The 15,194-nt window shown below is 40.2% G+C and overlaps 2 protein-coding genes and 1 long non-coding RNA gene across 5 annotated transcripts in view; 1 reads left to right on the top strand and 2 right to left on the bottom strand.

The window, feature by feature from the left end:
- Nucleotides 1–4,290, bottom strand: part of NOX5 (NADPH oxidase 5) — a 111,078-nt gene extending 106,788 nt beyond the window's left edge. The window contains 1 exon segment of the mRNA XM_078078935.1: nucleotides 4,166–4,290. The gene's annotated coding sequence lies outside the window, so the exon portion shown is untranslated.
- Nucleotides 1–4,304, bottom strand: part of SPESP1 (sperm equatorial segment protein 1) — a 32,805-nt gene extending 28,501 nt beyond the window's left edge. Inside the window, exon 1 of the mRNA XM_036122757.2 lies at nucleotides 4,166–4,304. Within this exon, the coding sequence (XP_035978650.2) occupies nucleotides 4,166–4,235 (70 nt within the window). The 5' untranslated portion in view covers nucleotides 4,236–4,304. The remainder of the gene's footprint in view (nucleotides 1–4,165) is intronic.
- A 206-nt stretch (nucleotides 4,305–4,510) lies between these two features.
- Nucleotides 4,511–15,194, top strand: part of LOC118554890 (uncharacterized) — a 58,778-nt gene continuing 48,094 nt past the window's right edge. For all 3 annotated transcript variants that reach the window (XR_004926703.2, XR_013450423.1, XR_013450424.1), the window contains exons 1-2: nucleotides 4,511–4,857; nucleotides 9,801–9,906. This is a non-coding gene — a long non-coding RNA (uncharacterized LOC118554890). The remainder of the gene's footprint in view (nucleotides 4,858–9,800; nucleotides 9,907–15,194) is intronic.

A 15,194-nucleotide genomic window follows, 5' to 3' on the forward strand; every position in this document is an offset into this window, starting at 1 on the left:
ATACATTAAAGAGGTATGATTTTTAAATTTGGAAAATATTTAAAATTAAACCATGGAAAAATCAGATATAAGAAAATTGAATGTATATAAATTTAAGTATATAGTAAAAAGCTGTTTATCCAGCACCATCAGGATGTGTATGCATGTATGGGAATGCAGACTGCTGTACATCCAAGCCTTATTCATGTCAAACTGAACTTAGATTAAACAAGTACTAGCTAAACTTGAGTTGGGCATATTAGAAAGGTATGGACAGTTAAAAGAAGTACTGAGGTTTTTAATAAATGTAATTACTTAATACAATACCCACGATGTCTATATAAGATGACCTCAAAACTGTCTTAGTATTCTAGAAGAAAAAGTCAAAGCTGCACTTTTCATTATAAAAACCTATGTGCCTGCAGAAAAATGAAACTGGACCATTTCCTTACACCACACACAAAAATAGACTCAAAATGGTTGAGACCTAAATGTGAGACAGGAGTCCATCAAAATCCTAAAGGAGAACACAGGCAGCAACCTCTTCAACCTCAGCTGCAGCAACTTCTTCCTAGAAACATCACCAAAGGCAAGGGAAGCAAGGGCAAAAATGAACTACTGGGACTTCATCAAGATAAAAAGCTTTTGCACAGCAAAAGAAACAGTCAACAAAACCAAAAGACAACTGACAGAATGGGAGAAGATATTTGCAAATGACATATCAGATAAAGGGCTAGTATCCAAAATCTAAAGAACTTATCAAACTCAACACCCAAAGAACAAATGATCCAATCAAGAAATGGGCAGAAGACATGAACAGACATTTTTCCAAAGAGGACATCCAAATGGCCAACAGACACATGAAAAAGTGCTCAACATCGCTCAGCATCAGGGAAATCCAAATCAAAACCTCAACGAGATACCACCTCACACCAGTCAGAATGGCTAAAATTAACAAGTCAGGAAACAACAGATGTTGGCGCGGATGCGGAGAAAGGGGAACCCTCCTACACTGTTGGTGGGAATGCAAGCTGGTGCAGCCACTCTGGGAAACAGTATGGAGGTTCCTCAAAAAGTTGAAAATAGAGCTACCATACGATCCAGCAATTGCACTACTGGGTATTTACCCCAAAGATACAAATGTAGGGATTCGAAGGGGTACGTGCACCCTGATGTTTATAGCAGCAATGTCCACAATAGCCAAGATGTGGAAAGAGCCAAGATGTCCATCGACAGATGAATGGATAAAGAAGATGTGGTATATATATATACAATGAAATATTATGCAGCCATCAAAAGGAATGAGATCTTGCCATTTTCAACGACGTGGATGGAACTGGAGGGTGTTATGCTGAGAGAAATAAGTCAATCAGAGAAAGACATGTATCATATAACCTCACTGATATGAGGAATTCTTTTTTTTTTTTTTAAAGATTTTTTATTTATTTATTTGAGAAAGAGAGAGAGAGAGCATGAGAGGGGGGAGGGTCAGAGGGAGAAGCAGACTCCCTGCTGAGCAGGGAGCCCGATGCGGGACTCGATCCAGGGACTCCAGGATCATGACCTGAGCTGAAGGCAGTCGCTTAACCAACTGAGCCACCCAGGCGCCCTGATATGAGGAATTCTTAATCTCAGGAAACAAACTGAGGGTTGCTGGAGTGGTGGGGGGTGGGAGGGATGGGGTGGCTGGGTGATAGACATTGGGGAGGGTATGTGCTATGGTGAGTGCTGTGAATTGTGCAAGACTGTTGAATCACAGACCTTTACCTCTGAAACAAATAATACAATATATGTTAAAAAAAAAAAAGAAGAAGAAGATAGCAGCAGGGGAAGAATAAAGGGGGGGAAATCGGAGGGGGAGACAAACCATGAGAGACGACAGACTCTGAAAAACAAACTGAGGGTTCTAGACGGGAGGGGTGTGGGAGGATGGGTTAGCCTGGTGATGGGTATTAAAGAGGGCACGTTCTGCATGGAGCACCGGGTGTTATACACAAACAATGAATCATAGAACACTACATTAAAAACCAATGATGTAATGTATGGTGATTAACATAACAATAAAAAATTTTAAAAAATCTATGTGCCTTTTCTTTGGCATGACAACATTTTTTATATGATTCTCTCACCAACAAATGTTGGAATAGTGGCCTTGTAAAATAAAGAATACAAATCTGATTTAAATCAAACACAAGGGTAAGCCTGGTTTCTTTTGGTGTACTTACTCCAAAAAATACATAAACAAAATTAAAGTTACTTCGAGAAAAAGAATGAGAGAGAAAGTAGCCATGTTAATATTGCCCTACATATCCCTTAACCCCTTCTGTAGAAAAGAAGTAAATTACATTTTCAAGATATCTTCTATGATCTATATATATTTTCCTTATGTCTTGTGTCATCTATACATTCAACACAAAATGGCTCTTTTTCCTGAAAAGTATCTTTTCATTTCCTACAAGCCGTACGAAAACTTAGGGAAGAGGCCACAAAGAAAAAGAATAGGCCACAAAATGATGCAGTCAGGCAGGAGCTTACACTGAGTTAAGTAAGGATCCAGCAATCCCAGAGTGTACTTTATGACTGTATTAATGTCACTTCAACTAAAGTCTCCATACATGTCAGTCAGTTGTGACTTACTGATCTAAAGCTACCAAAACGCAATAACTGATGTTAGAAATAATGACCATCAGACATCAAGAAAAGATATCATCTTCAAGGTGTCTGTTTCTTTATGGCAAAGAAGAAACATTTTACAAAGATCTCTGTTTAAAACAGCTAACAATCGGGGGTGCCTGGGTGGCTCAGTCGTTAAGCGTCTGCCTTCGGCTCAGGTCATGATCCTAGAATCCTGGGATCGAGCCCCGCATCGGGCTCCCTGCTCAGCGGGAAGCCAGCTTCTCCCTCTCCCACTCCCCCTGCTTGTGTTCCCTCTCTCGCTGTGTCTCTGTCAAATAAATACATAAAATCTTTTAAATAAATAAATAAATAAATAAAACAGCTAACAATCATAAGTGCTAGTATTTAAAGCGCTAACTTTGGCGATCTAGGACACTTTATCCAGAATTTTTCTCACTACCAGTCATGATTTAGGTTGTGTTGTATTTTCATTTTTTAAATCTAATTTTTAACTCAAGACCTTTTGACAATTCTGAAATATAGCTCTTCATAACTGGCATGCTCCTTGGTACTTTTTTCACACCTACCTGTTAAACTTTATTTGGTTAAACCAACCCCAACATTACTAAATGTTACAATGAACTAGTTAGACTAGATGGACAAGCCTCACAGTCTTATGTGGAATATCAGATATCAGACACTCCACTTAAATACCTCAACGTCTCCACATGTTAATACAGTAGTCTTGACAGGTGTGATTTTCAGCTATTGGGGAGGGACAGGAACAAGTCGTTAAGTTTCAATTCTGCTTAAATACGGTTGTGAATCCTGCGCACCGGGATGCACTGTGGGAGTGCATAAGGGGTCAGTAAGTGGCCTAGACAGGCACCACAATCCACTTGCTCTCCATGTTTCACCATGGGGGGGTCAAACTTTTTCTGTAAAGGGCCAGAAGTAAATATTTTAGGCTTTGCAGGCCATACTGTCTCTGTGGCAACTACTTAACCCTGCTGTTACAATGCGGAAAAGCAGCCATGGGCAATTCAAAAAGGAACGAGCATGGCTGTGTTCCAATGAAACTTTATTTATCAACAATGCAATTGGAATTTCATACTTTTCCACATGTCAGGAGAGACTACATTTCATATTCACCTTTAAAAACGTAAAAACCGTTCTTGGCCAGCCAGCCACACAAAAACAGGCCACCTTGGCCCGCGGGCCGCAGTTTGCAGATCCCTGCTTTATCCCACAGGCACAGACTCTGGCAAAAGGGGACGAGGTTAACGTCAAGGAATGTGTCCGCCAGAGGTGAGGAGGTCACACCCGCGAGCCCAGTGCGCCCAGCCCGGCGCTTCCCGGGTCACGCCTGGGACCGGCCACCTGCATCGCCGCCTGCAGCGTGCAGGTGGCGGCGGAGGAAGAGGCAAGGAGAAGAGGGCCACATCTCCGCAACGGAGGCCTAGGACCCGGGGCAGTGAGGTGCAGGACCGGGTCTCCGACGGGCCCGGGAACCTGGGACTTCCCCCAGGTGTATCCCCTGGGTCGCTGCCGCCGCAGGTCGGTCACTCACTCGGATAGGCAGGCACGGACGAAGGCCACAGCAACAGCGCAACTAGAAGGACTAAGAACTTCATGGGCATCGTCCGCAGCACTCCGCCATGCGACGGGAACGTCCTGGGCCACTAGGCCGGGTACCTCAGGGCCGAAAAGAGAGGGTGTCTACGGCGACCGTCCCCCCTCAGGGCCGTGGGCGCCCTGCAACGGTTGTCCCCAGCGCGCAGGCGCAGCGAGGGGTGGGGGAGGGGAGCGCGAGCGGCCGAGGCCCGCCCCTCCTGGAGCGGCGCGCAGGGGGCGGGGCGACAGCGCTCCGCCGCGCCCCGGTGCGCATGCTCGCTCGGGATTCGAAGCCCTTCGCCGCGCGCCGGGCTCCGAACGCCCGGAAGCCCGGGCGGCTTCTGGAGCTGTGAGGGCAGGCGTGTGGCGGGACTCGGCGGCTCCGCGAAGGCTGGGCGTGTAGCCGTGCCTGAAACACTGCCACTGCGTGGAAGGAACTGTCTGATGGAAGACACAGACGAGTAGCCTGGCAGTTACAGCCGCGTGGAAGTGCTGCAGTGGGGGAAGCACTCGGCACTGTGAAGCCCAGAGGAGGTCCCCCAACTCAGAAGGGCGGGGAGGAGGCTCCCGAGATGGAAGAAAGCTGGACGCACCCCGAGAACCGAAAATAGTCGGGTCTAATTGCAGCGATGGGGGCAGGTGTTGGAGGTGAGGGAGGAGAGCTAAGTAGTCATTAAAGCCACTTTAAGGGGCTTGGGTTTGTTTTGTTTTTTTAAAAGATTCTCTCCCCCCCCCCCCTTTTTTAAAGCCAAACTATGGAGACAAGCTATGGCGAATAGATCTGTGGTTGTCTGGGGTTAGGGATGGGGGAGAGCCTGGCTATAAAAGGATAGCATGAGGGAGTGATTTGGAGCGGCAGGTAGTTGTGGCCTCAGAATCTATACATGTGTTAAAATTCACAGAACTGTACACCACCAAGAGTAAGTTTTACTATAGGGTAATATTTAAAAATCTGTATGTACCCATATCTTTGCTTCAGGAAACAAAGGGCTTGGGTTTTATTCTGAGGTAATGGGGAGATACTGCAAGGTTTAGAGCTGGGAAAGGTGTCATGAGACTTTCATTTCACAAAGCTCTCCTTGCTGTGTCGAGAACTGGTTGGAGGGAAGGAAGCAAGACTAAGAGGCCAGGAGCCAAGTTAGAAGACTGTTACAGTATTCCAAGCACGGATTGACAGAGACCTGGACTCATGCTGGCAGAGCACATGGGGCCCGTGGACAGATTTGAAAGACATTTAGAGTTAGAATTAACAAGACTGGGAAATTGTCTGAATGTGAGGACTGAGGGAGAAGGAGATCATGCTCATGTTTCTGGCTTGAGCACCTTGCGTGTGGTGTGAGATGGGGAATACGGGAGTTGGGGATGGAGGAAAAGAAGTTTAGTTTCAACATTGTTGTGTTGAGATGGGCTTGGGACATCCTACTGGCGGGGCCTGTCCAGTGAGCGAATGGATGTGGGGCCCTAGAAAAAGCTGAGATGAAGAGGGAGGTAGAGGAGGCATCAGCATCTAGAAGTGGGGATGTGTGGGATTGCCTGAGGAGAGCTTTTAGAGGTGAAGCCCTTTGGGCCTACATTAGATCCCTGGAAACTTTGGCAGGCTAGAAAGAGGAGGATGGATCAGCAAAGGAGATGGAAAATGGGGAGAGGAAAAGCAGGAAAGAATGGAAGCTTCATGGGAGAGGAGGAGTTTAAGGCTGTCACATGCCTCTGAGAAGTCAAACAGGAGAAGAACTTCCATTCAGCAACAGGATCCTTGACAGAAGCGGTTTCAGTGGAGTAGTTTAGGCAGAAGCCAGACTACATGAGTTGAGGAATGACTAAGAGCGCAGGAAATGGTGACAGCTAGTACAGACAACCTTTTCAAGTTTGGTGCAGGAATCTTAGGTGTGCTCTACCAGCACTCTAGCAGCCTTCTAGAATCAAATGCTTACAACTATTTGGAAAGCCATTTGGAATATGTGACCAAAGCCTTAACATAATATAAATACTATGATCTAATTTATATAAGTTCAGTGGCAGATATGTCCTAAGATAGCTGTAATGGATCATGATCTATAATATAATTTTTTTAAAAAAAGAATGGTAAAGTTTGTTTCTAAATAAACATTCTAAAATATTGTTAGAATACTGGGCAAGTATTAAAATGGTGTTCATAAAGTATATCTAATTTGGGGAAATCTTTCTATTGTAGTGGATTATATTTGAAGTAGTAACTGAGGTCTCACCCTCTCTGGGCTTCTTGTCCCTCTACCTTTCATTCCACCGTTGGGATATCTGTGGTCACCTTAATGTATGTGCTTCAAGGAAGGACAGCTAGAGTCTTGAACAGAGAAATCAAAAGAAGGGCTGGATTTTTTTTTCAATCCATCATGGGGTTGAAAGCTAAATCACTTTTATAGGAGCTGCTGCTTAGGTGAAAAGTTTTGTTTTTGTTAATTTGTTTTGTTTGTGTTTTTCAGTGGACATGCTTGCTTGATTTTGAATATCAAAAGCCAAGGAAACTGGAGGACAGGAGAGCATAAACCATAGATGGTTTCAGGTGGATTCCAACCATAGGTGGATTCAGGATGATGTATAGTCTGTTTCCCCAATACTGATTGCAGTTTACATACAGAATCCCCTCACAGGTTTTGGTGGTTGCAGAGATTACTTACATCTCCCAAATTGAGTGAGGGGCTGTAAGTGAGAGGTTCAAAGAAGATGTCTGTCGGTTAAGCCCAGAGTTGGGGTTGTTTTTTGCTTTTTTGTATGTTTATATAAATCGGGTAAGACCTTAGTGGCTTTCATCTTATGGATCATCCAAATGGACATGTTGAAGGGCACCTAGCTGGCTCAGTCATAAGAAAATGTGACTCTTGGTCTCAGGGTCATAGGTTCAAGCGCCACATTGGGTGTAGAGATTACTTAAATAAACTTAAACAAAACAAAACAAAAACAAATGGACATGGTGAAATAGCCAAGGTGTATCCTTACTGTGGAAATTTAGTTACCAAGAATGACTTTTAACTGTGTACTTTATGATCTATGTACTAACATAGAAAAATCTCCAAAATAGGTTACTGAGTATTTTTTAAGTGTGGAAAAGCACATATCCATTTATGTAAAGTCATAGCACAGTTATATATTTATAATACTCCAGAAATCATTCTGGAAGAAAACACAGCAAGCTGATAGCAGTGCTTGCTTCTAGGAAAAGAAATGAGATTGGGTGGAAAAGAGGAGATTTTGAAGGGAGAATTTTTCTTTTTACTCTAATTTTTTCTCATCTCTTGAATTTTTCAAACAAGATTATATTATATATTATGCATTTCTCATGTAATTAAAAACTTTACAAAATCTAGAAGCTTAAAGGAGTAGTAGTAAAAGTAATATGCATTTTATGCTTCATGCTTTCTCCTACTGACTTCACTGAAATATTTTTATTTTTTTAGAGGGGGAGGGAGGGAGGAATGGAAGGAGAGGAAAAGAGAGAATCTTAAGTAGGCTCCATGTCCAGTGTGGAGGCCAATGAGGGGCTCAATCTCACGACCTTGAGATTATAACCTGAGCCAAAATCCGAGAGTCAGATGCTTAAGTGACTGAGCCACCCAGGAGCCCTTCACTGAAATATTTTAAAGTGACTAATTCACTACCAAAAAAAAAATGTATTTGGCCTGTATCTCTGCTTCACCTCTGGACTCTGTAAACTGTTCTGATATTTAATCACACAGTATCATTTCACGTTATATGATTTTTTTCCTCAGGGATGTATTGTATCTTCCCTTTATAGTGGTTCTTACGCTTCTCCATTTCACATAGCACCTTGTTGGTGCTCAATAAAGACTAACATAACAGTTCATGCTCTTCCAACCTAAAGGAAGAGATACCAACCTGTCCTTCCTCTGAACGTCCCAGACCTATCAAAATCCACTTGTGTTTCAAGGCCCAAATGCCACATCTGCTAGGAAGCCACCCCCTCCTCACCTCTCCAATTAGAATAGATCATATTTTCCCTATCCCATATTTCCACAAGCTATATTACAGCTGTTTTTTTCATTTAATTACTGTGTTTTATTTTTACAAGTCAGTCTTCTCTACACCAAAGTCTTTGAGGTCAGAGAAGCAGATCTAAGTTATCTCTGCATTGCACCCTCCCTAGCCTAGCCAAAGTCTTGCATTCATTGATTGCTCAATAAATGCATGTTTGAGTTCAAAGAAAATTGAAAGGTTGGGGTTTTTTCTGTAGGCTTCTACAGAATCCTGAAAGGAACTAAGTTACTCAGCTGCAGAGACAACTTCCAGCACAAATTTCAATCTCAAGAAACTCCTCAGCTCTTACGTGTCTATGATGCCATTATTTAAGCCCAGGTGAAAGGAATGGCACTGGTCTCATCTGCTCTTTTCTCTATATACCTCTACAAGTAATTCCAGACAATAAATTCCTAATTGTGAAATTGCTGTCAAATGGAATGCACCAATTTCCATACCCATCAATAATATAATGACTTAAGGGGCTCCTGGGTGGTTTAGTCGGTTAAGTGTCCAATTCTTGATTTCAGCTCAGGTCATGATCTCGGTCGTGAGATTGAGCCCCACATCGGGCTCTGTACTGGATGTGGAGCCTGCTTAAGATTCTCTCTCCCTCAGCCCCTCCACCCTGCCTGCTTGTGTGTGCTTTCTCTCTCTCAATAAACAAACAAACAAACAAACAAATTGCATAATGACTTACTAATACTGGGTGTCATCATCTTTGAGGACCAACTATGTTAAATATGGTATATTGTTCTTTTATCTGTTTTCCTTTGTTTTTCAGTGAGACAAAGAGTTCTGCTTACTCTCCCTCACTGCCCCCACCTAGAACTTCCCCTATACTCCTAGTGTGTATCTAAAGCCCGCATTTACCTGCTCTGTATTCTTTCTCCTGTTAATTAACCCAATGGATTTGAATTAATAGGCTAAGGTTAGCTAGAGTTATGTTTGTCTCCCTGAAGAATGAAGCATATTGGGGAAGTCCTTCCCCCATCCCCACTATTCTCCTGGAACCAATGCAAGGGTAGCTCTGACCATAGCCCTTGCTTTACTTAATGTCAAAGCAATTTTCAGATCTCAGATCTCAAATTTCACTTCCTAACACCACTTGGCACAGTGCCTGGCAAAATAGTTGAAATTCAATATTTACTAAATGAATGAATCCACCCACTTCCCTACCCATCCATCCACTCCACCGTTCTAAAACTCAGATAGCACTTACTAGCACAAGAGCACCAGCGGCTTTGTCCAAGAAGGACTTCAGCCACCTGGGGGCAGCAGAGCCTCGCCAATGGCTGGGCTAGAACTTGGCAATTACTTCTTGGCCTCTCCAGCTGGGAGTCTGGGAACTGGGTTCTGATTTTGTTGTGCTGGAGCATGTTTTGCTATCGTGTATTTTGTTTTATTCTCATGCCTTGAACTCTAAACACACCAAATAGCATTTAATAATACTAAAAATGATTCTGTAATACTAGCCTTTATTCTCCAAGGGAGATTTTCTCAGTGCAGGCTGTTTAGAGGAATGTTGCATATCCAGTCTTCCTCTAGCTGTTAAAGCTACTCCATATGCATTTGCATTACAGACAGACCTGGGCTGAAATCAGTTTGTAAATGAGACCTGGAAGCACACAGAAGAAGTAGGCTGACGCTTGGGATTGCCCTCTTTCTACAGGTGCTGCACCACTTTAGGTAGGCAAATGCATTTTTTATTCACAATATAGGACTCTGAATTGGCTCCATGGAATGTTTTTGTTTTGTTTTAATAAATGGATGGCAAAGAAATTTTGGAATGGGGATGAGAAGAGTTTGGAAGGAGTCGCAAGCACGTGAGCCTAAGATTGTTTTTAGTTCTTTCCAGGGAAACCCTCCCTCTTTCCTTTTGTCTCTACAAAATCAGCATGCAAAATCCTGTGAAAGTCTAAGAATATAGCTTGTGACTTACAGAGATGTCAGAACAATGATTTATTGCCCTATGGATCCATCTACCTGGAAGGTCCCTGGAATTCTAAAGGAGTTCTCAATACAAATTTAATTTGAATTCACTTAACTTTTGAAAAATAGTATATGTCCCCATTAAACAGGAAGATTCTTAAGGACAGGGACTGTGTCTTTTTGTGTTTTGTGTCCCAGGGACTTTTCACAGTGTCTGGCAGAATGTGCTCTGTAAGTATTTGTTGAATAACTTGAAATTTCCTAGCTAATGCCACCAAATAAAATAGAAGGTGACCTTGGGTAAGAAAGACCTTAATCTCTCTGGATCTCATTTTCCATTTTTTTTTTTAAATAGTAATGCTTTGTATTTGTTTACTGGCTTCAGTCTAAAGCTTACAGACTCTATATTTCCTTTTATATTCACAGGCATACCAGAAGGGTAGACTAAATATGTATTAGCATCCCAGTTCCATTGATGAGAAAATTGAGACTCAGGCTAAAAGATTTGGCCAGATCACCTAGCCACATTCATTCACTAAGACTACAAAACACAGGTCTTTTGCTTCTAAGTACAGCATGCTTTTCACTGTATTTCTCCAAACTGTAAGAGATAATCACACTAGTTAGTCTCTTCAAACCATTTTTCTGGCTCCAGCAGTAGTTCCCAGTCCTCACAGCACATTAGAATTAGTATGGAGCTTTTAAAAAATAACCAGTAATCAAGACCTTGTGTATTGGCAGCAGAGGGATAGCCATGTAGATCAATGGAACAGAATATAAAATCCAGAAAAAGACCCAGACATACATACCCAACCGATTTTTTACAAAATGCAAAAGCAATTCAGTGGAAAAAGGGTAACCTTTTCAAGAGATGGAGCTGGGGCAATTGGACATCCATAGGTTAAAAAATATAACTCAACCTAAACCTCACACCTTTCACAAATATTAACTCAAAATGGATCACTGTAAAACTTTCGGGAAAAAAATAGAAAAAAAACCACTTTAGGACCTAGGACTGGGCAAAAAATTCTTACACTTGACATGAAAAGCATGACTATATAAAAAAAATTGATAAATTGGACTTCCTCAAAATTAGTAACATTTTTTCCAAAAAAGACCCTGTTAAAAGGGTGAAAAGACAAGCTACAGGCTTAGAGAAAATATCTGTGAACTACAAATCTGACAAAGGACTACTATCCAGAATACATAAAGAGTTCTCAAAACTCAGCAGAAAAGAAAAAATTCAATTAGAAATGGGCAAGACACAGTTCACTCAAGAGAATCTACAGGTGGCAAATATTGCACATGAAAGGATGTTTAATATCATTAGCCATTAGGGAATTGCAAATTAAACTCACCATGAGATACCACCACACACATATTAGAATTACTAAAATAAAAATAGTGACAACACCAAATGCTGCCAAGAATGAAGGGAAAGGGGCACCTGGCTGGCTCAGTTGGAAGAGCCTGTGACTCTTGATTTAGGGGTCATGAGTTTGAGCCCCTTGTTGGATATAAAGATTACTTAAATAAACTTTTTTAAAAAGAATGTGGGGAAACAAGATTACTCATAAATTGCTGGTGGGATATAAAATGTTCTAACAATTATGAATGACAGTTTGGCATTTTCTTATAAAACCCAATGAAACAACTATATGACTCAGTAGTTGCAATCTTGAGCACTTACCCAAGAGAATTAAAAACTTGTGTTTATACAAAAATTTGGACATGAATCTTCATAGCAGCTTTATTCATCATAACCAAAAAAGTTGGAAACAACTTAGCTGTCATTCAATGGGTAAATGGTTAAACAAGCTGGTAGGATTTTTTATTGCCTAATGTATGGTCTCTCTTGGAGAATGTTCCATGTGCACTTCAGTAGAATGTGTATTCTGCTATTATTGGGTGGAATGTCCTATATATGTCTGTTAGGTCTAGTTGGTTTACAGTGTTGTTCTATTTCCTTATTGGTCTTCTGTTTACATGTTCTATTCATTATTGAAAGTATGATATTGCAGTCTCCAACTACCATTGTTGAGCTATTTTCCACTTCTATTCTATCACTATTTGCTTCATATATTTGGGGGCTCTGTTGCTTGGTGTGTATAATTATTATAACTTCTTGATGAATTGACCCCTCTACCAATATATTATGTCCTTGTTTGTCTCATAATGGTTTTTGAATTAAGGTCTATTTTTTTCTATTTTACTATTGTCATAAAGTTCTGTTTGGCTTACCATTTGCATGGGAATATCTTTTTACAAACTTTCACTTTCAACCTATGCATGTCCTTATATCTAAAGTGACTCTCTTGTAGGTAAAGAGTTTCCGAGACAAACAAAAACTAAAGGAGTTTGTGACCACTAAACCAGCCCTGCAAGAAATATTAAAGGGGATTCTTTGAGTGGAAGAAAAGACCAAAAGTGAGAAAGACTAGAAAGGAATAAAGAAAATCTTCAGAAGCAATGACAAAACAAGTAATAAAATGGCACTAAATACATATCTATCAACAATTACTCTGAAGGTAAATGGACTAAACACTCCAATTAAAAGACATAGGGTGTCAGAATGGATAAAAAAAATAAGACCCCTCTATGTGCTGCCTACAAGAGACAAATTTTAGACCTAAAGATACCTGCAGATTCAAAGTGAGGGGATGGAAAAACATTTATCATGCAAATGGACAGCAAAAGAAAGCCAGGGTAGCAATACTTCTATCAGACAAAGTAGATTTTAAAACAAATACTGTAACAAGAGATGAAGAAGGGCATTATATCATAATAAAGGGAACTGTCCAACAAGAAAATCTAACAATTGTAAATATTTATTCCCCTAACTTGGGAGCACCCACTTGTATAAAACAAAAAGAAATATAAAGGAACTCTTTGATAATAATACAATAATAGTAGGGGAATTTAACACTCCACTTACATCAATGGACAGATCATCTAAGCAAAAAATCAACAAGGAAACAATGGCTTTGAATGACACACTGGGCCAGATGGACTTAACAGATATAGTCAGAACATTTCATCCTAAAGCAGCAGAATACACATTCTTTTCAAGTGCACATGGGACATTCTCCAGAATAGATAACATACTTGGTCACAAATCAGGCCTCAATGAGTACAAAAAGATTGAAATTATACCATGTATATTTTCTGACCACAACACTATGAAGCTTGAAGTCAACCACAAGAAAAAAATATGGAAAGACCACAAATACATGGAGGTTAAAGGACATGCTACTAAAGAGTGAATGGGTCAACCAGGAAATTAAAGAAGAAATAAAAAATTACATGGAAACAAATGAAAATGAAAACACTATGGTCCAAAACTTTTGGGATGCAGCAAAAACAGTCATAAGAAGGAAGTGTATAGCAATACAGGCCTACCTCAAGAAGCAAGAAAAATCTCAAACAACCTAACCTTACACCTAAAGGAGCTATTAAAAGAAAAACAAATGAAGCTTAAAGCCAGCAGAAGAAGGGAAATAATAAAGATTGGAGCAGAAATAAATGATATAGAAACAAACAAACAAAAACAGAAGAGATCAATGAAACCAAGAGCTGGGAGCTGGTTTTTGAAAAAATCAATAAAATTGATAAATTCCTAGCCAGATTTATCAAAAAGAAGATAAAGGACCCAAGTAAATAAAATCATAAATGAGAGAGGAGAAATCACAACCAACACTACAGAAATACAAACAATTATAAGAGAATATTATGAAAAATTATATGCTAACAAATGGGACAACCTGGAAGAAATGGACAAATTCCTAGAAACATATAAACTACCAAAACTGAAACAGGAAGAAATAGAAAACTTGAACAGACTGATAACCAGCAAAGAAATTGAATAAGTAATCAAAAATCTCCCAACAAACAGAAGTGCAGGGCCAGATGGCTTTTCAAGGGAATTCTAGCAAACATTTAAAGAAGAGTTAACACCTGTGCTTGCTTCAGCAGAACATACACTAAAGAAGAGTTAATACCTATTCTTCTCAAACTATTCTAAAAAAATAGAAATGGAAGGGAAACTTCCAAACTCATTCTATGAGGCCAGCATTACCCTGATTCCAAAACCAGACAACGACTCCACTAAAAAAGAGAACTACAGGCCCATATCCCTGATGAACATGGATGCAAAAATTCTCAACAAAATACTAGCAAATAGAATCCAACAGTACATTAAAATGATCATTCACCATGATCAACTGGGATTTATTCCTGGGCTGCAAGGGTGGTTCAATATTTGTAAATCAACAACGTGATACACTACATTAATAAAAAAAAGGATAAGAACCATATGATTCTCTTAATAAATGCAGAAAAAACATTTGACAAAGTGCAACATCCATTCTTGATAAAAATCCTCAACAAAGTAGGATTAGAGGGAACATATCTCAACATAATAAAGGCCATATATGAAAAATCCACAGCTAATATCATCCTCAATGGGAAAAAACCGAGAGCTTTTCCTCTATGGTAAGGAATAAGACAGGAATGTCCACTCCCACTACTGTTATTTAACATAGTACTGGAAGTCCTAGCCTCAGCAATCAGATGACAAGATGAAATAAAAGACATCCAAATCAGCAAGGAAGAAGTCAAACTTTCACTATTTACAGACGACATGATAGTATATATAGAAAACCCAAAAGACTCCACCAAAAATTCCTAGAACTGATACACGAATTCAGTAAATTTGCAGGATACAAAATCAACACACAGAAATCTGTTGCATTTCTATATCCCCAATAATGAAACAGCAGAAAGAGAAATCAAGGAATCGATCTCATTTACAATTGCACCAACCCATAAGATCCCTAGGAATCAACCTAACCAAAAAGGTTAAAGATCTGTACTCTGATAACTATAAAACACTTATGAAAGAAACTGATAACATAAAGAAATGGAAAGACATTCCATGTTCATGGATTGGAAGAACAAATATTGTTAAAATGTCTATACCACCCAAAGGAATATACCACAGATTTAATGCAATCCCTATCAAAATACCAATAGCATTTTTCACAGAG

The sequence above is a fragment of the Halichoerus grypus genome, chromosome 8, assembly GCF_964656455.1.
Source record: "Halichoerus grypus chromosome 8, mHalGry1.hap1.1, whole genome shotgun sequence".
Taxonomy (NCBI): Eukaryota; Metazoa; Chordata; class Mammalia; order Carnivora; family Phocidae; genus Halichoerus; species Halichoerus grypus.